Genomic DNA, 26068 nt, shown 5'->3' with positions numbered 1-26068 from the left:
TTATTTATATTATAAATGTATTTTTTAATATTAATATTAAAAAGAATTTCAGAAACAAAAGTTTAATTTACAAAAAATTGCAACTTTTTATTCACTTCTCTTAAAATCTTTCTTTCCTCCAGTTTTCTCAATTAACTGTATACTTTTAATCACAATATTATGACTTACAGCTTTGCACATATCATAAACTGTAAGAGCAGCTATTGAAACTGCTGTCAGAGCTTCCATTTCTACACCAGTTTTTGCTTCAGATTTTGCCATTGCTTTTATTATTATTTCATTAGTATGTGATTCCAAATAAAATTCAATATCAATTTTATTAACAGGTATATTATGGCAAAGTGGAATAAGTTGTGAAGTCATCTTTGCTCCCATAATTCCAGCAATTTGAGATGTTGATAAAACATCACCTTTTTTCATTTTATTCTCTTTTACTAATTTAAAAGCATCATTACCTAAACATACTCTTCCTTCTGCAATGGCTATTCGTATACTTTCAGATTTATTACTGATATCAACCATATTTGCTTTTCCTTGTTCATCAACATGTGTTAGTTTTTCTATTTTATCAGTTGTGCATATATTTCTTACAAAATACTTATAACTTATAAATTGTTCAGTTACCAAATTCAAATAAGACATTGTATTAATTTTTCTTTTCACAGTTTCTTTTGGAAAAATCTTAGATATTTTGAAACATTTTTTCATATTAGTTTTCAAACCATCTTTAAAAATAAATTTTATTTCTTTGATATAAAAATCAAGTTCTTTCCAATAATCATGAAAATGTATCAACGAAACTGAACACTTTTCTAAATGAAGTGTTTCATGATGAATTTTCTGCATTGGGGTTGGTTGAACTGAATGACATAAAGCTGTAAGAAAAAACTTCAGATATATACAGCATGTTTTAAAAAATTAATGGTAGGGAAAGGTGGAGCAAGATGGGATATTATCTGCATTGCATTTAATAAGCAATGTAACTTAGTATATATTGTAACTAAATATGCATACCAGAAGTAGCTAAAATTGCTGTTGTTCAGTGTTTTTCTCCTATTGAGGCAAATATCTGTTTGACAGCCAAAAACTATGTTGATGTAATTTCTTATGTTTTAAAAACATGCATGTCAGTAATGCAGTTTCTTAATTTTTGATTCCTTCTATCAGTATCATAAAATCTTTTATTAATACCATCGATTACCAAGGAGTTTAAGCAAGACTTCAAAATGGCATCTTGTGACAAAACAAAGTTACTTCATTGTCTCTCTTGATATATCATCCCAAAACACACCTAGTCTTACCTCACCTATGGGGCAAGATAGGGTGTTTGACAATTTCATAAACATTAAAGAAAAGTTAATAAGTTCAAGTTTTTGTAGATTGNTATCATTTCCCTTCTCCCACTCTTCTGCCACCAGTTTACACCTCCACCGTCGTTTATCCTCAAAGGTAAAGTGCAAACATAGCTACATTTTTTTTAATCAATTATTATTCTATTATGGTTATTTATACATTTACAACTACAAAACGCATTTTTCAGTGTTTTCCTTACTATAGTTATTTTTTTTTTAAATATACAACTTAGCTTTAATTTGAGTGTGTTTTTCGTGTTGGAACAAATTATTTGGTTTTACATGTACAGGTAACCCCCGTATAACACGGTAGTTACGTTCCAAAAAATTGCCGTGTTATGCGAATTCGTGTTATATGAAACAAAGAACTAATACGAAAAGCAGGGTTAGGTTCCAAAAATTAAAAAACATGCTAGTATATTTTCATAATTAAGATAAATATCTTTGTTTAATTTATATTAATATGTATCACTTAAGAAAATTTTAATAATGTTTTCTTCGTCATCACTAAAAACGTTATTAATTAACTGAGAGCGTTTTCTTTTTGGTAAGTTATCCTTATCCTCTGAGCATTTTTCTGTATTATCTTCAGATCTATGCTTTACCTTTTGCAAAATGTATGTAATTTTAGATTGCTTGCTTCTAGTTAAAAGATCTTTATAAATTTCCTTATATGGTGCTAAGTACTTATGAAGAATAAAGCAAGTATGAAATAAGGGAAAAACATTCGGCAACATCAGAAGCAGAAGCGTTGTGATCTGGCAACATTGAAACAAGTTTCGAGAAGGACCACGTGTATCGACAGAAGGCGAGAAGAGAAAATTTACACACTTAAGTACTAATAGTTCACGAAAATACTAATTTTCGTGAACTATTATTACTTAAGTATGTAAAAATTTATTACATTTCATGTTGTACGAGGGTTTTAACCAATTCTCGAACTGTGTTAGAGTGAATCCGTGCTACAGAAGTGCCGTGTTATACGGGGGTTACCTGTAATCATATGGGAAAAAATGATTCACCTTACAACATTTTCATGATACAATCTCAGTTTCGGAACGGATTAATTTCGTATCCTGAGGTACCACTGTACTATAGATTGCTACTCATGCCAAATATTGTATAGAATAACAGAGAGGTCATAGAGTTCAGCATTATAAGCATTTTTTTATCACAAGTACTTTCAACGAATTTATAATCGTCGTCATCAGGCGAATAAATATTTTAAAATAACATACAGAATGTTCTGAAAAGAATATCAGAACATATATTTTCAAATTAAAATATTTGGTAAGACTTAAGAACAAACATTTAATTTTTGAACGTGTTCGAAGTTGTGCGTGCGATGTAATACATATGTTGTAAAGCAGCGTGTGCGTGGATGTATGCCCACATTAGTAACGGGACAGCAGATGAGGATTGTTGTTTAATTGCTTACACAGAATGATGCATACACTGGGCAGGTTGTAGTGGGGTGTTGCATGCCTCTAAGGTTGCTGTGAGAAGGGACTTTCATATAAAGACAAGTTTTTGATTTTTGCAGCATTTGAGCATTGTAGCTTGGGTCCATAGCAGGTCATAACCCTGTTCGAGCACCTTTTTTATAAGCTCTGTGGTGTGCCTTCTCTTCACTACATCTTGGTGTTCTGCTAGGCAGCTGGCAAGCATTCTTGTTGTGGCCCTTATATACTTTGTATTTGTTCCTGTTGAGAGGTTCTCCAGCAGTACTGCATAGACCCCTGATTTTTCTAAAGTAGAGATTTTATCCTTATCATTGCAGATGAGCCTACATAGACTTGGTAGTGGTAAAGGGATAGGAGAAGATTATGCTGCTTAAAAATATAGCAAATACATATGGAAGGAGGTCCAAGGTATGGCAATAATGGTTGGACCACAGAAAACTCCCTCTTATTATGTAGTGTGGTACTTGGAAATAGGGACTTTCTTACCATGCTGAGCACATGCATGAACTTAGCATGTGAGAAACCAGCATTATGTACCGCCAGACTAATAGTATTTAATTCAATATTTACCAGCGCTTGCATTGATGACAGTAAGAAGGCTCTTCTAATGAGGGCAGTGATGACAGTGTTAACATACTGCGAAGGCTGAAAAGTATCTGCTGGGAAAATATGTGGTGCTATATTAGGTTTGTGGTGAACCAAGAACTGTGGCCATTCAGGAATTCTATGTATGCACAAATCTAAGAACATTATTGTTGCATCATTTTCTTTCTCCCAAGTAAAGTTGATGGAAGGATATGTGCTTGAGAGTTGCTGCATGAAGGTAAAAAAAATGTCTCGTCTGTCTTCTACATTATGAGGATATTGTCGAAGTAACGCAAGTACAGCAGTGGGTAATGGATGACAAGTGGGGAATTGGATGTTCTGTGCTCAATTTCACACATAATGAGTGCCACTAAAATAGCAGATAAAGGGGAACACATAGGAACCCCTGCTTCTGTAAATAAATTTTCTGATTAAAACAGAAATAATTATGCTGTGATAAATGTCAGCGCATCATGTATATCAAGCACTTGCGGATACTAAAGCCCTTTTTGAGGAGCAGTGAATTGGCAAGCATTACGGCTTCAAACATGGGCATTGAAGGGTACAAGGATATTACATTTGTTGTTACATCTAGTTTGTTGTTACATATTACATTTGTTGTTACATATTACATCTAGTTTGTAGAAGGTGTAGGTGCTGGCTTGTATCATACCAATGTCTGAAGTAATGGAGGATTTAGTGACTACGGACAAAGGAGTAACATAGGGCGAATCTGGAATTAGTGCACGTAGGAACTTGGCAAGGGCCTCCTCTAAAAAGTATGTGGGGTGAGATTTCTTGTTTACAAGTGGATGTAATGGCCAGTTTGCCTTTTAGTCTAAGACAAGGACAAGGAGTTTGTACTGTGCAATGAAGATGACTTTCTCCTCAGAGCCAATGAGTTTCTCTCACAGTCACATTCCTCGGTGATGAGTGAAGACCCTACACCAATGATCTTATGGAAAGCAAGGAAAATCATAGCCCTATTGGGTGTAACCTCGATAATATGCATTTTTGGTTCAAAGAACAACCTAGGACATGTAGCATTGGTTGGGGGAGTCGAGGTTACACCTGATAGGGCTATGATTTTCCTTGCTTTCCATAAGATCATTGGTGTAGGGTCTTCACTCATCACCGAGGAATGTGACTGCAAGAGAAACTCATTGGCTCTGAGGAGAAAGTCATCTTCTTTGCACAGTACAAACTTCTTAGACTTTGTCTTAGACCTTGTCTTAAAGTCTCAATCTGGCCCTGACAAGGAAGTGTGTTACTGCTCGGTAGTTCACGTGATGTTTGGGCACACCAGATGTTTGTTTTGCTGCTGTAAGCTTCATGATTATTGCTAATTCCATTTGAGAATACGTGGTGGCTGCCAAGATTTCAGTGCTGCTAATGAGGCTGGGACTAATTGGAAAAGGTTGGTGTTGGTAGGGGGAATATATTTAGGTCCCCGTTGTAGAATTCTATGTACTGCGGCAGGCACATCCTCATCCATATCCTAACGTGGGCATACATCTACATGTGCCGCTTTGCAGCATATCTGAATAGCTCCTGGGTCTAAATTAATAATTTTAAAAATCATGTTAAAGTTTTGTCATGAAAAATTCTTTCATTTTGGGTGGAAAAATAACGTTTTCTAGCGTGGGAAAACAGCTAGGAGAGTCACTTCCTTCCACGGAAGTTAGAACATTCTCTATCTTTCCCCTTATCTGCTAAAAATCTCGCTTCGATGGGAACTGTTTATCCCTCATTTCATCCCCTTCCCATCCGTTCATGTGGATAAAGCCTCGACTGATAATTGGTCGTCAATCAGAAGATATATGGGATGATTAACGGAATTCAGGGAGTTCATCAGCAGACCTGGAAGAGTCAGGACTCCACACATTCGCTCTCTAAGGCCAACGCCCTTAAGAGTTCATCCGTAGATCGAAGAGTGGAAAGGACTCCATACATATGCCAACAGACCAACGCCTCGTCATCCCCTAACAAGTTACTCCTAAGTTATCAATGAAGTACCTTCACGAATAAGAAGACGACACTGCCAAGTAAACAGGTCATATGTTTAAGACTAAATTGTGAGCTCTCTCTCTCGTAAATGTATAGATTGAGAATACTATTCTCTCTTGACTCGGTTATAGACTAAGAATAGATTTCCTCCTGTCGTGATTGATATGATTATTCGTTCTTTGATTGACCATTTTGAATTAATTGATTATTTCTGATTCTATATTAATATTGTTTATTTGTTTATTAAATTCTATATACTTTGTTAAGAGATGTCTCTGTATTATTGTTTCCTGAATCAGATCTATGGTATAAATTCCACGCATGTTTATCCGCGTTACGCAAAGTAGATAAACTGGTGTCAGGACCTGACAAGATCTAGAATTTACCCTCTAGATCATTTATAAACATTTTTCTCGCCCTCCTAGAAAAAGTTTAGAGAGCCAATCACACGATCGTGCGCCAGTAAGTGATATAGGTGACATACCTATACCTTTGGTTTCTCACATGTATTACATTGCACGCACAACTTCAAACATGTTCAAAAATTAAATGTTTGTTCTTAACAATTTTACCAAATATTTTCAAATTAAGAAATGTGTTCTGATATTCTTTTCAGAATATTCTGTACATTATTTTAAAATATTTATATTTATTTGCCTGACGACGATGATTATAAATTCATCGAAAGTACTTGCGATAAAAAGTGCTTATAATGCCAAACTCAGTGAACTCTGTTCTAATATATTTTTTAATTATACCATCCAATTATTTATATAATTGTCCATTATTGAACACAATTTACACAATTTGTTATATTCTAGTTTAACATAATTTTAATCATTATCCAAAAAAACACATTATTGCTTTAATTATAATAACTGATATTTTAGATATGTTGCATTTGGAGTTTGGTATAAGCTGAAATTTTATTACATATAAAAATTTTTCAAAAATATAAAGCAAGAACTACTACCATTTTAACATAATAACTAACTGCCCATAGAGGAGCAGCATAAAGTAATAAAGACAAAACCATTGAATAACACACATTATAAACAATGGTGAAAATATCAACTGTATATTAAAATATCCAAAACCATGATGGAACCAGGATTGTGAGGCAGTATATAAACAACGAAAGAAAGCATGGGGAATTTTCAGAAGATACCCCACTGAATTTAATTGCATTGAAATGCAATTAAATGGGGAATTTAATTGCATTTCAAAAGGCAAATAAAAATTCAATTAACATGGTATTATTTTTGAGAGTAGATTCATATTTTTAGCTACAAACACTCAATCAGCAGATGAATTAAATGTCAAATGTATTCATAACAAACAGTTACATCTGGCCAAATTTCTCTAAACTAGAGATATGTGATAACACTCAGATGTAGAAGATTTAAAATGCAATATCCAAACAGTTTGGCTTGAAATGGTCATCTTTAGATAATTTAGTATTTTATAATGAATTCCTTCACCAATATTTTTGTGATAAATAAATTGATATTTATGATTTATTAGGTTAAGTTAGGCTAAGGGATCTAATTCCAAAAATTTTTTTGTAAAGGAATATGATTAAAACAAATCCAATTTTTAAAAAATTCATTAAATTCAGATAATATAATTATTAACTGATAGTTGACTCATGGCTAATATTTTTCATATATCATCAACTCTGTGTTATGAAATTAAATAATTTACTTTTCCACTGATCATCTACGTTTATATTTAGGGTAAAGTAAACATTTTGAATTATAATTATATAATATATATATAATTATTTATATAATTGTTTTTTGTATTAATTTGTATTGTGTAAATGTTCATAAAAAATACAATTCACAAGAGTAATAATTAAGTTATAAATTTAATTTACAGTATAAAAATATAATTTTATTTGAAAACACTTATTATTATATATATATTATTTTCTTTGAAAAATATATTAAGCATTAAAAATCACTTAAAGCCACTTCATCCACCAATTGTAATCATTGGTCGATTTTTCTGTTTAGCAATATTAAACATACCTAAAATATACATAATAAATTAATTTAGTTAAATAATGAAAATCTGTTTTTAAAATTGCAACAATAATTTTAATTCTAACAGAAACATTACCTGCATGCTGTTTTTTCTTTTTTATCAAAGCACTTTTAATGATGTCAATCAAATCATTCTCAGATATACCTGAACGCAAAGCATCTCTTAATGATATTTCATTTGGACCAAATAAACAGACCTGTGGAAAATATTATGCAATTTAATATAAAACATTTAACTAAAATTAAATGAAAAATATGTTTTCATAATTTACTTAGCTTTAGAGAATGGTTAAAATTTAGTTTATTTACTTATCATTATTTGTAAAAATATTATGTGAAATATCACATTCAATTATTAAGTTTTTTATTACCTTACATAATATATTTTTCAAGGATAATACTAAAGAAGTAAAGAAATGTTGAAATGAGCAGTGAAGCCAACATTTATTAAAAAGAAATGTTTTTGGTCAAGATCTCTGACCATCTTCAGCTTAAAATATTGCATTTAACCGTTTGTACGAGGGCTGTTCGGAAAGTTCGCGGCCTCACATAGAAAAACAAACAAAATAATGTTAAAACTTTTTTTATTTTTCAATGTAATCTCCTCTGTTAGCAATGCACTTATTCCAGCGATGTTCTAGCTTTTTTATGCCATCACAATAGGTCGATTTGTCAAGGTGTGCAAAATACTCGTTCACTTCAGAGATGACTTCGTCATTTGAGTGGAATCTCTTTCCAGCCAAGAATTTTTTTAGGTTTGGAAAAAGGTGGAAGTCACTGGGGGCCAAATCAGGTGAGTACGGTGGATGTGGAACTAATTGGAAGCGAAGTTCGTTTATCTTTTGTTCAGTGATTCTGGCGGAATGTGCAGGTGCATTATCGTGGTGGAACAGAACTTTTTTCTTCTTCAAGTGTGGCCTCTTTTCTTCGATTTCTTTCTTCAGTTTTTCCAAAAGTTCACAGTAATAGACAGCATTAATGGTCTTTCCTCTTTCTAGGTAGTCAATAAAGATGATGCCTTTAGCATCCCAAAAAACCGAGGCCATCACTTTACCCGCTGATGGAACTGTCTTTGCCTTCTTTGGTGGTGGCGAACTGTGGTGTTTCCATTGCTTCGACTGTTCTTTTGTTTCAGGAGTGTAGTAATGGATCCACGTTTCGTCAGTAGTCACAAACCGACGCAAGAAATCCTGTGGGTTTTTCTGGTAGAAGTCCAAACACTCCTTTGACATCAAAGTGCGAACACGTTTTTGCTCGGCGGTCAGCAGATGCGGCACCCACCTTGCTGAGACCTTCGTCATACCCAAATCTTCGGTTAGGATGTGGTGCACTCGGTCGACAGAGATGCCTGTTGTCTCAGCTATCTCACGCGTTTTCAAACGGCGATCTGCTAATACCAAATCGTGAACTTTGTCGATGTTTTCTTCAGTGACAGCAGTTGACGGCCGTCCGCTGCGAGGGTCATCTTCCACACTTTCTCTGCCAGATTTAAAAAGGGCTGTCCATTTTTTCACAGTGGTGTACGAAGGAGCAGACTCTCCTAAAACTTCATCCATGTCAGCTTTGATTTGAGATGGGGTCAACCCTTTTTTCGTCAGGTATTTTATGACCGCACGAGTCTCCGTCTTCTCCATTTTTGACAAAGCATGTGCACACTGACTATCTGCTAAGCTGTCATGGCAAAACTTTTTGACAAATCAAGCGGAAATTGGTATCGTATCTTTAGCAAAGATGGCTGAATTATTCCCGCCAAAAATTAAATTGATCGCAGCGCCGCATATAGGCAAGGCCGCGAACTTTCCGAACAGCCCTCGTATTGTGGGAATCTGCGAATATCTGTGGGATGATATTTGCAGGGGTGAATAAAAATGATTACCACGAAAGGAGGAGATGAGTACAATACAGGATTAAATTAATTTTATGTACCAAATATATATACCAGATTACAATACGAAAAGGTCTGCGTAGGCCTGGCACTTGGCGGCTTACACAAAGAGTCCACACAATACACTCGAACGAAGTGCCTTCCCACTCGAATGCCAAGAACCAGAATATCGGGTTTCCGGTTCCCCACCATATATAACATCTCCACCACCAACACTGTGCTGCCTTACAAAAACTGCCCAAAACACAAAAAAAAATTGTGTGTACAGCAATTGTGATAATTGTTTACAGTAATTACATTGGCAAAATATGTATATATACACAAAGATAAACATAAGCAAAAGAAAACAAAAAAAAATTTTTTTTAACGACAGAAACCGACAATCTATACGAGGACGACACAGTATGTATACTATGCTACATATTCTAAAGGTATATTATATTAAATTATTCTAAGCAATATTAATCATATTTTTTCATTGTTTTGTGAGGCACTTTGGTGGCATTATTTGAACATATTATGATCAAGTATGATCATAAAATGTTCTCAAAAATTATTAATTACAAAATATCATTTTTTTTTATTAAAAACAATTTTTATCAATTTTTCAAAATTTTTTCNAACCATAACTCTTGCTTACCATGCAACTGTGTTGTCTTGTTATGCTACTCAGATCTCTATACAATCTTCTCTTTCAGAGCTATTAAGTGAATGAACCAGTGTGATTATATCTAAATTAATTAACTAATTAATAGTCCTGGAAGTGAAGATTAGATAAAGGTCTGGATAGTGTAATTGGTAATGCAAATACATGGTAAGCAAGAGTTGTGGGTTTGGTCCTACTCTGGACTGATATAATTTAGAATATTCTGGAAGATAATAAGTTAATTTATTTGTAATAATTAAATTTATCATGAGATAGCAGCTTAATTGCCTGTCTCTAGACAAATTACTTTGTGTCTGATTATTAGTTATCTTTAATATAGCCTAATAAAAAAAAAATTGACAAATTGTTTGGTAACAATTTGACTTTAAAACTTTGAAATATTAAAATTAATACAAAATAAACATTCAAGCATTTTGAAAACCTTTAAATTCCCATCAGCTGTGAGACGAATCCTATTGCAAGAACCACAGAAATTTTCAGTCATTGATGAAATAAATCCAAATTGCCCCATCCAACCAGAAATTTTATAGGCCTATAAAATAAAGAAATGAATTATAAATTTTATAAAAAAAATCAATGCAAAAACATATATTTTTAACAGATGCTATTTAACAAATCTATTGCAATATAATTTATGTAAATAATAAAATAAATTATTCAAATCTTCCTTACAGGGAAATATACTAACCTTAGAGGTGTCATTTGGCCCATCTTTTAATCTTTCTACAGTAGGAAATGATTTTCTTATATCATTTAACATTTGAAAATAGGATATCATTTTTTTATCATTCCATTTATTTCCATCAAAAGGCATATATTCAATAAATCTGACATCAATTTTCTAATAAAATATCATTAACAATATGTAAAATTCTTAATATATCTTATTCATATATATTTAGTCAATTGTTACTTTCATTTACTTACTTTATTTTTAGTTAAATATACAAAATCACATAATTCATCTTCATTAATACCTTTTATTACGACACAATTAATCTTCAAATATACAAATACAGAAATATTAAAATTATATATTAAAGTTTGAGATAATAATTATACAGAATATATTCAAACTTTTAATACAAAAAATTTGAAAACAGCAAAATAATTTTATTATTGCATTTTCTTGATTCTAAGATATAGCATTAGTTTCAAAATCAAATTTTAAGCTTTTATTTATAAAGGAAAAATTTTTAAATAATCAATTTTAGTAAGTTTTATTAAGTAACAAGTTATAAAAATAATGCAACTATCATGAAACAAGTAATGTTCAGCATTGCTACTTCTATGCTCTTTTCATGTAGTACTAGAAGAAAACAAATAATTATTCATTTTAATGCATCCTTAATTACATCATAATGTCATCTTGAATGCATTTTAAATGTTAAAAATGAGTTAAAATTAAATGCTTATTACCAGCAAAGTTCATTTCAACTGATGCAAACACCGAGCAACTATAACTGAAAAACCGAAATTCATGCACCATGTGGTCTACTTGTAGCAACTATCAGTTGTTTTGTACAGTAAATGTAAGATAGATACTATCAATTCTAAAATGCATTTCTACTACAGACAATTAAAAATGGGTGAAAAAGTGCATCTTAGAATTGAAAAAATACATTAAATCTTTCTAAAATTTTGGTGGTGTTATTGCAAAACAATTTTTCACACAAATAATGTACAAAATTCAGTGAAATTTTTACTTTGTCTCTCTTACAACATTCTTAACATTTACAAGGAAAAACCCAAAAAGCATTTATCTAATCCTATATATTTTTATATGTATTAAATATGAATTATTATTAATAATAAGCTCCTATTATAGTATTATAAAAAAACAAACAACTAATATGAAAACAAGGATTTTTTTTTATCTGTAATTAAATAATGTAAGAAGTTATAATCAAAATTTAACTAATTTTAATTGAAAATTTACATTTGTTTTATACAGTAAATCTTTAATCTAGTTTTTTTTAAATATATATTATATTGTCTTGAACAACAGCTAAAAATAATATTGAGGTCTCAGAAAAAAACAACAATTAACAAAGAAGTTAGTCTTCATTAAAATACAGTAATACCTCGACTTATGCGAACCCGGAGTTACGCGATTTTCAAATCTCGTTGATTCGTCTTTTGTTTGAGCGCCACGCAACTCTTGATTACTCACTCCCCCCACACTATTGTTCAGCTTACATGTTCAAACATGATGTGCGGAATCGACACATAAATAACACAAAATAAATTGTAACTATTTCTGTGTTTGTTACATCTACAGAGACTTGAGAGACTATGTGGTGATTTCTTGTAACTGTGAATGAATCAAAAGACGAGAAAAGATTAGTGAGAACATTTATTAGCTTACATACATTCGACTTGAATTTTACACAAATTGTGAAATTATACCCCAACTTACGCGAATTCGACTTACGCGGTTATCGCTCGGTCCCACCTATCGTGTAAGTTCGTGGTATTACTGTATAACAAACCTTTATAGGAATGTATCCAAAATCCAATGATGCATCAATACTTTTCATAACTCTTTCCCAACCTTTGCGACGTGTTATTAATTCAAATTTTTCAGGAATTAAAGTATCTAGGCTAATATTTATAGCTTTCAAACCTGAAAAATATATTAAAAAGAGATTTTATTTGAAGAAAGAAAATAATAATTACTATAAATAACATAATTATTTCCTGATTTTTTTAAAAATTAGAATTACAAAAAACACTTTATAACTTTAATCTTTTGTGATAAAAGTATTATTTTTTTTATCATCAGTGAAAGTACCATTTATTATCCTCAATTCTTACAGTTTACAATATATATGCCTTATGTTTTTATTGCAAGATTAAAATACATTAATGTTTTAATATAGTTTTTTTCTAAATATAATAGAATCTGCATACTGTAATCATTTTGAATAACCAACTTTTAACATTAATCAGTGTAAGCAAATAAAATTATTTATTAGCAGGAATTCTAGTTTTAAGTAAGTAAGTAGGTGTGAAAGGTTTTGTCTTACTTATTCTAAGTAGTTCTAGCTTTGAATGCATAGAAGTGAAATTCTAGTTTCATTGACTGAAATTTTAAAACACAATAAAACAATTAAAAAATGTATAACTTAAAGTTTTATTAAGTAATGCTAAGTTTTTTAATATTGGGTAGATTTGTGTTCATATATAATTAAATATTGAACATTTTATTTTTAGTTAAATATACAAAATCACATAATTCATCTTCATTAATACCTTTTATTACGACACAATTAATCTTCAAATATACAAATACAGAAATATTAAAATTATATATTAAAGTTTGAGATAATAATTATACAGAATATATTCAAACTTAATACAAAAAATTTGAAAACAGCAAAATAATTTTATTATTGCATTTTCTTGATTCTAAGATATAGCATTAGTTTCAAAATCAAATTTTAAGCTTTTATTTATAAAGGAAAAATTTTTATATAATCAATTTTAGTAAGTTTTATTAAGTAACAAGTTAGAAAAATAATGCAACTATCATGAAACAAGTAATGTTCAGCATTGCTACTTCTATGCTCTTTTCATGTAGTACTAGAAGAAAACAAATAATTATTCATTTTAATGCATCCTTAATTACATCATAATGTCATCTTGAATGCATTTTAAATGTTAAAAATGAGTTAAAATTAAATGCTTATTACCAGCAAAGTTCATTTCAACTGATGCAAACACCGAGCAACTATAACTGAAAAACCGAAATTCATGCACCATGTGGTCTACTTGTAGCAACTATCAGTTGTTTTGTACAGTAAATGTAAGATAGATACTATCAATTCTAAAATGCATTTCTACTACAGACAATTAAAAATGGGTGAAAAAGTGCATCTTAGAATTGAAAAAATACATTAAATCTTTCTAAAATTTTGGTGGTGTTATTGCAAAACAATTTTTCACACAAATAATGTACAAAATTCAGTGAAATTTTTACTTTGTCTCTCTTACAACATTCTTAACATTTACAAGGAAAAACCCAAAAAGCATTTATCTAATCCTATATATTTTTATATGTATTAAATATGAATTATTATTAATAATAAGCTCCTATTATAGTATTATAAAAAAACAAACAACTAATATGAAAACAAGGATTTTTTTTTATCTGTAATTAAATAATGTAAGAAGTTATAATCAAAATTTAACTAATTTTAATTGAAAATTTACATTTGTTTTATACAGTAAATCTTTAATCTAGTTTTTTTTAAATATATATTATATTGTCTTGAACAACAGCTAAAAATAATATTGAGGTCTCAGAAAAAAACAACAATTAACAAAGAAGTTAGTCTTCATTAAAATACAGTAATACCTCGACTTATGCGAACCCGGAGTTACGCGATTTTCAAATCTCGTTGATTCGTCTTTTGTTTGAGCGCCACGCAACTCTTGATTACTCACTCCCCCCACACTATTGTTCAGCTTACATGTTCAAACATGATGTGCGGAATCGACACATAAATAACACAAAATAAATTGTAACTATTTCTGTGTTTGTTACATCTACAGAGACTTGAGAGACTATGTGGTGATTTCTTGTAACTGTGAATGAATCAAAAGACGAGAAAAGATTAGTGAGAACATTTATTAGCTTACATACATTCGACTTGAATTTTACACAAATTGTGAAATTATACCCCAACTTACGCGAATTCGACTTACGCGGTTATCGCTCGGTCCCACCTATCGTGTAAGTTCGTGGTATTACTGTATAACAAACCTTTATAGGAATGTATCCAAAATCCAATGATGCATCAATACTTTTCATAACTCTTTCCCAACCTTTGCGACGTGTTATTAATTCAAATTTTTCAGGAATTAAAGTATCTAGGCTAATATTTATAGCTTTCAAACCTGAAAAATATATTAAAAAGAGATTTTATTTGAAGAAAGAAAATAATAATTACTATAAATAACATAATTATTTCCTGATTTTTTTAAAAATTAGAATTACAAAAAACACTTTATAACTTTAATCTTTTGTGATAAAAGTATTATTTTTTTTATCATCAGTGAAAGTACCATTTATTATCCTCAATTCTTACAGTTTACAATATATATGCCTTATGTTTTTATTGCAAGATTAAAATACATTAATGTTTTAATATAGTTTTTTCTAAATATAATAGAATCTGCATACTGTAATCATTTTGAATAACCAACTTTTAACATTAATCAGTGTAAGCAAATAAAATTATTTATTAGCAGGAATTCTAGTTTTAAGTAAGTAAGTAGGTGTGAAAGGTTTTGTCTTACTTATTCTAAGTAGTTCTAGCTTTGAATGCATAGAAGTGAAATTCTAGTTTCATTGACTGAAATTTTAAAACACAATAAAACAATTAAAAAATGTATAACTTAATTATATTTGATAATATAATAATTATTATAATGCAATCTTTATTAATTAACATATAATGTAACCTAATGGATTAATATATAATTCATCCAGTATTGTTCTCCTATTAATGTCTTTAACAATAGTTAATGTATAACAGAAGCAGCAACATATTGATGAGTATACATGGGGTCATTGTGCCTCCCAATTATTTTTCCAGTCAGCAAATTTGACTTTTTCAGAAAATAATTTACCTCTGTAATTAAACAACAAATGAAATTAAATCAGCATGAGATTGCTGTAAAATAGTAAGCAGTTAGAAATAATAAATAACTTGTTTATGGGTATTCTTGTATGTTAGGTTCAAAGACCAAAATCGCTCTTTGAGCGAAAAGAAAAATGACCACAATGCGTTGTGGTCATTTCAAAATGGTCATGAAGCGAAATTCATGTCGTGGCTGTTTGTAAAAATGGCCACAAAGCAAAATTCACATTGTAGCTAACTCAAAATGACCACAAAGTGAAATTCAAGTTGTGGCTTTCATGATATTTGACCACTACGTGTTATGGTGATTAAGAAAAGCCATAACGTGTTCTGAACATTAGCTGATGCAATCACAATACAAAAGGTAAATTGTAACTTGTCAACAGATGCATTGCAAACACTTGCAGAGTTTCTATTGTGTTCATTCTTGACCAGTGCTGCCGTTTCTGGGTAATTGCCCTTTTCTAGAATAATTTCAATCTCTCAGAGTAATGTTCTGAGTAGTCTTATATTTAGGGTAAATCTACAGTAAAACTACCATGTTCTGTATTACTCATCATTCAACAAGTTTCACTGGAAAAAGTTTTAGCCTAAAACCACTTTGTTTTCCCCTATAACTGGAGGGTTTTAGAATAGGACAACAGAAGCTAAAGAAATAATGCAGATTGATGCTAGGTACTGTACATGGGTGTACACTGTACAGTGATACTTCGGTTTTTGTCGATAATCCGTCCGAAAACAATCTGCGAAATCCGAAACCAACAATAACCAAAGTCAACGAAAACCGAGGTATTACTGTATATTACACCCAAGTAAGATTTCTCTTTTCTCAACCTTCATACCATTGAGCCATTGGCACTCTCCATATCAGATGTAAATTAATACCTCTGATAAAGCCTAAAAATCCTAAGACATTTTAGTTATTAAAATTTTCAAAAACAATGAATTAAGAATTGTTCCGATTATTATTTCACAATGATAGTACAGGGATCTGCGTCATAGAATCATTCGTCTTATTTATTTATTTATTTTTTTTTTATTCAAGCTTGAGCTCAGAGAGTTTTCTCAATTTAGGGTAATTTTCTGCAGTTGAAATTGTTAGATTGTTTTAGTTAGGGTGCCTAATGTTGATAGGAAACGTGCAGCTCCCAGAAATGTTTTAGCTGTTGTTATGAGCATTAATCCATCAGGTCTCTATCAGTTAGGAAACAAGAAAAGTCTTCTTGATTGACTTTATGCTCATAATGAATTTACAATTTCTGCAGTAACTTTATTAACATTCAGAACGCACCCTCAACTTTATTAACACTTCGCTCAGCATCCATCTTAACATCTGGAAGTATGCGAGGGTTTATAATGTGTCACTGTAAAAGATACTGTATTGATAAAAATGCAAATTTGGCTCAAAGAGCATAAAATGCATGAATAATTAAATGTTGTTGTAAAGTAACCAAGTTAAATTTCTGTATATGGTGAATAATTTTGTTACCTGCATATATAAGATGATTGAAGATAAATAAATCATAATTAAAAAGAAAGTTTTATTTTCTTATCATCACCTTGTTATTAGTTAACATCCAGAACGTGTGGTGGCTTTTAACCATAATAAATCCGTTGCACAGTGATTTTTAACTTTAGCAGCTGATTTTTATTTTATCGTGTATAGGTATATCAAGCACCTACAAGTATATGTAATTAGACCTTTAGCACTTTTTAGCAAAACAAAAGAAACAAGAGTGTATTTTTCTCCATATATTTTATTTCTTTGAAATTTTTTAGGTATGAAAATTAAATTTCTAGGAAAACTTGTAGAACTAATGTTGTTCGGCATTAAAAATTGTANTATAAAAAAGGAGACAGAAAAGATCCAGGAAATTACAGACCAATCGCATTACTATCAACTTTACGAAAATGCTTTACTTCTATACTGGCACTAAGATTCCAAAGATGGACTGAAGAATATAATTTAAACTCAAAATTTCAATTCGCATTTATAAAAACAAAAGGAACAGAAATGACATTATTCTTCTTATTATCAATAATACAAATTTACTTATTACAAAAACACAGGAAAATATATTCTGCTTTTATCGATATATCAAAAGCCTTTGATTCAGTTCATGTTCCAACTTTGATAAATAAATTAAAACTGTGTGGCTCAGGAAAAAAATTTTCAAACTCAATTGCGAAATTATTTTTAAATTATAGAATCAACATTAGCCATGCTAATCAGATATTCCCAGAACTAATTATAAACCGAGGATTATTACAAGGAGAACCGCTATCGCCATATTTGTTTAATTTCTATTTGAATGATATTGATAAATTATTTCTACTTGATACTGAAGGTGTTCAAATTTTTGGAAGAAGCTACCACTATATATTATATGCAGATGATCTTGTATTACTTGCACCAACAAAAATAGCTTTGCAGCATAAATTAAATATAATAAACAATTATCTGAATTCCCTGTTTTTAACGATTAATATCTCAAAAACCAAAATAATAATATTTAGAAATAATGTTAAACTTCCAAAACAAGAAAAGTCATACTATTTAAATAATCAACTTCTTACCTTGGTAAATGATATAAAATATTTAGGAATATCATTTAATTGGAATTGTAATTTTCAACCGCATCTGAAAAATCTAACTAAAAAAATAAATACTTTGATGGATAATGCTATATATTTATGTGCAACTTTAAAAATGACGGATATAAAATTACAAATAAAATTATTCAACCTTTTAATTATCCCTTCAATATATTATGCAAGCCCTATTTGGGCAATAGACTTATTGTACGATTTAGAAAAATTCCATGTTATTTACCTACGAAAATTATATAAAATAGAAAGGACAGTTCCTGGTTATGCAATTCGTGCCGAAACTAACAGATTCCAACTATTTCCGTTTTATTTAAAAAGACTGATAAAATTCTATTATAGATTAAAACAGTCTAATGANAAATGCATGAATAATTAAATGTTGTTGTAAAGTAACCAAGTTAAATTTCTGTATATGGTGAATAATTTTGTTACCTGCGTATATAAGATGATTGGAGATAAATAAATCATGATTAAAAAGAAAGTTTTATTTTCTTATCATCACCTCGTTATAGTTAACATCCAGAACGTGTAGTGGCTTTTAACCATAATAAATCCGTTGCACAGTGATTTTTAACTTTAGCAGCTGATTTTTATTTTATCGTGTATAGGTATATCAAGCACCTACAAGTATATGTAATTAGACCTTTAGCACTTTTTAGCAAAACAAAAGAAACAAGAGTGTATTTTTCTCCATATATTTTATTTCTTTGAAATTTTTTAGGTATGAAAATTAAATTTCTAGGAAAACTTGTAGAACTAATGTTGTTCGGCATTAAAAATTGTAAATAAAAATGTTTCGAGCCTATAATCCATATTTTAAAGTTACAAACCACTGTGTGTCATATGATCCTGTATCGTGATTGCATCGGCTAACGTTCAGAATGCGTTATGGCTTTTCTTAATCACCACAATACATAGTGGTCAAATATCACGAAAGCCACAACGTGAATTTTGCTTCTTGGCTGGTTTTTTCACTCAATGAGTGAAAAAACCAGCCAAGTTTTTTCACTCATTGAGTGAAATTATTTAACGGATGGTAAAGGTTTTGTTTGATGTACTTATTCATTGATCCAGTTATCAAGAAGTTAATTGTAAGAATATAATTAGAAAGTATATTTGTCATTGTTGTTGTATGTAAATTTCTCTCTTCAAAAATTTTTTTAACTATCAAAATATTCAAATATCTGAGTAGAATATTTTTATTTTGTTAAAAATGTATTTTTCTATATTTCTTATATATTTTTGTGTATTCTGTTATTCAAATGTATAATTATATAGGAAAATATTTTAATATCTATGTATTTGTACTTTAAATTTTGAACTAACTTTTTTTTCGTATCCAAAATGTGCTACTTGAATATTTTAAGTTTTTGATTTAATGACATGTACAAAAAGACTTACTAAGACACCTTATCTCGCAGCCGAAGTTTATTACTTCAAACGTTTTCGGTCATGTTAAATGACCTTTCTCAAGAAAAAGAAATAAGAGAAAGAAAAATAAAAGATAAAAAACTGTATAAATCGAATGTTTAGTACAAACGAACAAAGCATTCGATTTATACAGTTTTTTATCTTTTATTTTGCTTTCTCTTATTTCTTTTTCTTGAGAAAGGTCATTTAACATGACCAAATTTGTTTGAAGTAATAAACTTTGGCTGCAAGATAAGGTGTCTTAATAAGTCTTTTTGGTATTAATAGTATGCAGTCTCGAACGAATTAATGACATATCTACTTCATTAATCTAAACACTAATACTGAAAACTTGTATACAATAATAAATTTAATCTATTGCTATTTAGGAATAGTTTAAGAAAACAAAAAGAAAACTGACATATTTAATCCTGTTATATTTGTTTTACATCACTTGGATTTGATAGTAAAAATTCTGGCTGAATTCCTTATTTACAAATGTTGAAATGGGACTGAACAGTATTTTCAGAAATAAAAACTAAAAAACTCATTTCAGTATTCCTTTTTGTTCTTTATTACAAAAAGGAATACACTTTCACAAAAACCTTCGTAACTCCAGTGATACTTGATTTATACATCAGCAAACGTTTTCGACCCCATCCGGGTCTTTATTAGGCTATGTTTATGAGGAATTCGAATGCGTATGGAACAGAACATTAAAACGAACTTTAAGCGATTCAAAATTTTGAAAAACAAACTTAAGAATAAACATGGAACGTTGCGCACATGCAACCACTCGTTTGCGAAACGGCGAACACAACCAAAAATAGGAAATTCAACAAATCAGTTACGGGGGTGGTTTCCCTCATAACAAAACTTCCACACGTCCGATATCCCGACTGCATCCCTGGAATTAATGCAAACGAGTGGTTGAACGTGCACAACGTTCAGTCTTTGTTCTTAAGTTTGTTTTTTGAAATTTTGAATCGCTTAAAGTTCGTTTTAATGTTCTGTTCCATACGCATTCAAATTCCTCATAAACATAGCCTGATGAAGACCCGGATGGGGTCGAAAACGTGCGCTGATGTATAAAGCAAGTATCACTGGAGTTACAAAGGTTTTTGTGAAAGTATATTTTCCTGTGGTGTTTAAGAAGAGTTTAGTTTCTTATAAAAAGGAATACTGAAAGGAAACCTACACTGTACATATGGAAGATATGAATTCCTACTAAATGATAAAATTTATCAACATATTGCTTCATTTCTATTCTATGTTCTTTTCAATTAAACATTAAAATTTATTATTATAGTATTTTATTAAATTTTTTCTAAGTATATTTTTCATGTCTATAACATCCAATGACAGGTTCTAGTCAATTGCTCAGCTGAGAATGCCAAGCTTAGTTCAAAATACACATTTGTTAGTAAAAAAACAATGTGAAAAAATCTATTTTTGCATAGAAAATTGGATACCTACTACTGTTTCACAAAACAAAGAACAGTGAAATGAGCAATCTTATGCAAACAACAAAAATCATTGTTAAAACAAGATGGCAGCTGATAACAATAATTTGTTTTTTACTTTGTATGTTTACTTAGTACATTTATTTATAGAAAAGAACATTTCAAAATTAATTATAATAATTGTATAAATAAGTATATCAGATAAAACGTTTAAAAACCAGTAAATAATTTCAATATGAATTATAATTGGAATGTGCAGAAGTTCTGTGCATACAATTTAGAATGTTGTCGATCTGAAGCAATCTTGTGTAAGACTGAAAACATTTGTTGAATTCTCTTTAAAATTATTTAATGGATGGTAAAGGTTTTGTTTAATGTACTTATTCATTGATCCAGTTATCAAGAAGTTAATTGTAAGAATATAATTAGAAAGTATATTTGTCATAGTTGTTGTATGTAAATTTCTCTCTTCTTTATCTCCAGAAATTCATCCTTTTGGTTAGTGGTGAATAGTTTTCACTAGTGATAAAGTTCAACATGTTAACATGTAATCATGGTTTGCAAAACAAAAATTTGTCAGAAAGAATGTCATTGTTGATGCAATATTCATTTTTCTTTACACTTACAATTCACTCTATGTACAAATTAAGCTTCAGTTTGTTTTAAAATTTATTGTTATTTATTTGAGAAATTAAACAAAAATGGTGTAATATAATAAAAACATTTTTATTCCTACATAACCAATTCATTCAAAAAAATATGTTTCTTTATATGGTGGACATGATGAATTAAATGATCTAGCTGTTTAATAGTATTCTAAAACTTTTGTTTTATTTGTTTTGAAAATGTTAAAGATTTATTTTACTACTGGAACTTTTGAACAATTCAGAGTTTAAATGACCTGTTGAAATGAATTAAATTTGAGGTACAGTACAACACACCACTGTATAGCCCATCCCATTGCATAACCCAAACCTGCATTCAAATTGTCTTTTAAAACAGATAATCTATGGATTATCTGCCCAAAATTATGGTCCTATTCAATCAATACAAATATAAAAAATAAAAGTAAACATCTTATTGTCAGTAAAATGTGATACTTATATCAAAATGATTAAATTAAAATACAAATCAATTAAATTACCTGCTTTTTTTAAAGCTGGAAGGTGCTTATTTAACAGCAAACCATTTGTAGTAATAGAAATTTGTTCAATGGTTTCAATATTTGAAGTTTTTTCTAACAAAAAAATATTTCAAAAATTATATAAAATAACAAAATTTTGATTATGAAAGATATTTCAATATGTTATAAATACATACATAAATCAATCTTTTTTTAGCATTAAAATTTTGTCATAATTTTAAAATATAACCAATACATTTATTGTATATATAATGCAAATTTATAATGATATCTGCAGCTTGTAATTTTCAAAACTGAAGTACAGTAGAACCCCTCTAGTCCGCCCTCAGCTAGTCCGTCACTCCGGTTAATCCGACCGTGGTCAGAGTCGAGAAACTTGTCCCAACTCGTCGGTGACTCACCATCCGGGGCATTTTTCTGTGTTCGTTACAGTATATGTTTTACATTGTGTGTACATGTACAGTTTTGTGTGTGTTTTCAACATGTCAGGAGTGAAACGTAAACACATTACTCTTTCATTAAATGAAAAATTAGCAGTGCTACAAAGACTGGACAAAGGGGAAGATTGTTTATTTTACTTTTTTCTGATAATCCGACCTTTTTTGCTTCCCAAAGGTGACGGATTAGAGGGGTTCTACAGTATAATTAAATGATTTTGATATGTACTTCTTAATTTTGATCAAAATTTTAACAACTTTAACTTTACAAAGTAACAAAATTCAAATAAAGACAAGTTGGCAGATTCTAAAAGTTATAGTTTTAATAAATTCTTGCACTTCATATCAGATACAATCAGTGGCATATCAAACATTTGGAGACCCCATGCACAACCTAGTTTTAAGGTCTAAATACTAAGTAATGCTATCAGATCAATTTACTACTTAATAAAAAGTACTAATCAAATCAATTTTAATATTCAATGGTATGATTCTAATATAAAACTTCATATTATTCAGGTTTGTATGCCTACTTCGGTTGCTTTGGATGATGAAGTGGACTCAGTGTATATACAAATTGAAAATATCATGACAAAAATACCACAGAAGGACATATTGATAATAATGGGAGATTTTAATGCTAAGATAGGCAATACAAAAAATGCTGATAATCTATGGTGCATTATAGAACAATTTGGACTGGACACCAGAAATGAGAGAGTAAATAGACTCCTTCAGTTTGTAATCGATAACAGTTTTTCAATAACTAACACCATTATTGGAGTCTTTCTACTTGGACCTCCCCAACAGGTGAATATAAAAACCAAATTGATTACGTGTCAATAAGAACAAGATGGAGATCATCATTAAATAATGTCAGAGCAAGACCTGGAGCATTCTGCAACTCTGATCATAAGCTATTAAAAAGCGAAACTAACATTAAAACTCCATACAACAAAAATATCAAAGATAAATCCAAGACTTGAGACTCCAGCTACTTCAATCTTACAACAGACACTCTGAAATTTAGACCCTTCATCCTTTACAAACAACCCAGATGATTTACTGACACAAACAAAAAGTTGGATTTTAACTGGAGTACAACAATGCACCACACAACATTGACTGCAGAAAAAGAAACATTGGATGACAAATAGCACCCTTGAATTAATAGATGAAAAGGAAAAAATTATTAACTTCAGCAATCATTGCAGATGAAAAGAAGAAAGAGCTAGACAAAAAAAATTAAAAAAGGCATGTAAGAAAGACAAAAATGAATATATTGACAGTATATGCAATGAAATTGAAGTCCATGCAAATAATAAATCAGACTTGTGAACTATATGATAAAGTTAGATATCTAGCAAGAGAGTTCAAACCACGCACACAATTAAAAATGATGAAAATTAAATCATAACTGATGTGGAAGGGATTGTGGATGTCTGGAGGGAGTATTGTGAGAAACTTTATAAAGACACTGGACAAACAAATGGTAATAATCAACTTCAGAATGGATGGACAGAGGAAGTTGAACCATCTATTCTTAAATCAGAGGTAGAAAAAGCCATAAATACATTAAGAAATCAAAAAGCTCTGGGACCTGACAACATAACTTCTGAAAATTTAAAAACAATGGAAGAACTGAGTGTTGACATATTTCATAAAATCTGCTCCTTAATTTGGAAATCTAAGAGATGGCCAGAGGAATGGTGTAAATCAATATTTATTCCAATTTATAAAAAAAGGTGCACCAACAAACTGTAATAACTACAGAACTATCAGCCTAATTAATCATGCCAGTAAAGTAATGCTCCAAATAATTAATAACTGTTTGAAACCTTTCCTATTACCTGAAATAGCTGAAGAACAGTCGGGGTTTATTCCTGGCAAAGGAACTTGTGAACAAATCTTGAACGCTCGACAAATCATTGAAAAAGTATGAATTTAAGTTAAAGCTTACTTTTGTTTCGTAGACTATACCAAAACCATTGATTGTGTAAAATGGCACAAATTATGGCCTATTCTCCAGAACATGGAAGTCCCGTGCCATCTTATTTCAATGATCAGAAATTTATATGAGAATAACTCTGCAAGAGTAAGAGTTAACAAAACTATGTCTAATACATTTACATCTGAAGCTGATGTAAGACAGGGATATATTCTTTCCCCTTTACTCTTTAATACTTATTCTGAAATAATCATGAGAAGGATATTATATAACTGGGACAGAGGCATTTCCATTGGGGGTTGTAAAGTTAACAACGTGAGATACACTGATGATACACTTATTATAGCATCCAATGAATCAGAACTTGAATATATTATGAAACATCTTGAAACTGAGAGTAGGGAATATGGATTGCTGATTAATGGAAGTAAAACGAAAGTTATAATAATTGATCGTTCCTTGACACAGACTAAGGAAATTGCAGGCTATAAGGTGGTGAATGAATTTGTTTACCTTGGATCACTTCTTACAAATAAAGGAAAATGCGCTAATGAAATTAAATGCCAAATTTGCCTTGCTCGCAATGCAACCTCTAAATTACTTAGAATTTGGAAAGACTCTGCAATCAAAAGCTCATAAGAAAGCTTATTTTTCTGATTGCCATTTATGCCTCAGAAACCTGGACCATAAATGCCACTTCTTGGAAGAAAACTTCATTCCTTTGAAATATGGACATACAGAAGAATGCTGAGAATCTCTTAGATGGAGCACTGAACAAATAGCTCCATCCTAAATCAACTGAAAATCACAACACACCTTACCACTAAAATATACCAATCCTACCTTTGCTTCTTAGGACATATTTCCAGATGCAAAAATGGATTTGAGAAACAAATCCTAGAAGGAAAGATCAATGGCAAATGGCCTAGAGACAGATGTCTGATTAGGTGGTCAGACCAAGTAATGATGATTACAGGACATACAATGTGTGAAGCCATCCACATGGCACAACACTGGGAGCAGTGGAAAGATACAATTAAAGGCGTCAATTCGAAATATCACCACACCCTTCAAAGCGCATGGTGATATTACAAAGAAGAAATGATTCTAATAATTGACTTAAATGCAATAGATTTTATTGTTTGGAGTGAATCCTTGCTGTTGATTCTAATTAGGGTTTCTCATTTCCCTGCTTTTACTTGTTCTGGGATTTCGGGAAAAAAGTGAACTGTTTCCTGGGATAGAATTATTTTTAAGATATACAAAATATCTTGAAATCAAATGATATTAAATTACTTTTCTCTACCTCAGCTGCAACCTCCAAAGTCTTCTCTTAAATGCATTAAACACATGTTATGTGTTTTTTTGCCTGTAGCCTGGAAGATTTCTAGTTTGTTTTCG

General features: G+C 30.4%; 2 protein-coding genes across 2 annotated transcripts; both read right to left on the bottom strand.

Annotated features, from left to right (window-relative positions):
- Positions 1-13095, bottom strand: LOC111622778 (molybdenum cofactor biosynthesis protein 1-like). The gene is made up of 7 exons (XM_023365199.1): positions 13037-13095; positions 12500-12633; positions 10935-11006; positions 10696-10848; positions 10429-10539; positions 7532-7652; positions 1-875 (listed from the first exon to the last, which is right to left on the bottom strand). Exons 1-7 carry the CDS (start codon positions 13065-13067, stop codon positions 88-90), a joined length of 1410 nt encoding a protein of 469 aa, XP_023220967.1. The 5' UTR covers positions 13068-13095; the 3' UTR covers positions 1-87.
- LOC111622767 (GTP 3',8-cyclase, mitochondrial-like) lies at positions 13086-24648 on the bottom strand. Its single transcript, XM_023365190.1, has 5 exons — positions 24570-24648; positions 22283-22375; positions 14776-14909; positions 13217-13284; positions 13086-13092 (listed from the first exon to the last, which is right to left on the bottom strand). The coding sequence occupies exons 1-5, from the start codon at positions 24646-24648 to the stop codon at positions 13086-13088; spliced, it is 381 nt and encodes a 126-aa protein (XP_023220958.1).
- Positions 24649-26068: the final 1420 nt, after the last annotated feature.

Source organism: Centruroides sculpturatus, unplaced genomic scaffold, assembly GCF_000671375.1.
Source record: "Centruroides sculpturatus isolate CEXI.00-Female unplaced genomic scaffold, Cexi_2.0 scaffold157, whole genome shotgun sequence".
NCBI lineage: Eukaryota > Metazoa > Arthropoda > Arachnida > Scorpiones > Buthidae > Centruroides > Centruroides sculpturatus.
Note: the sequence above shows the minus strand (reverse complement) of the source record. Positions and strands in the feature narration are given on the sequence as shown.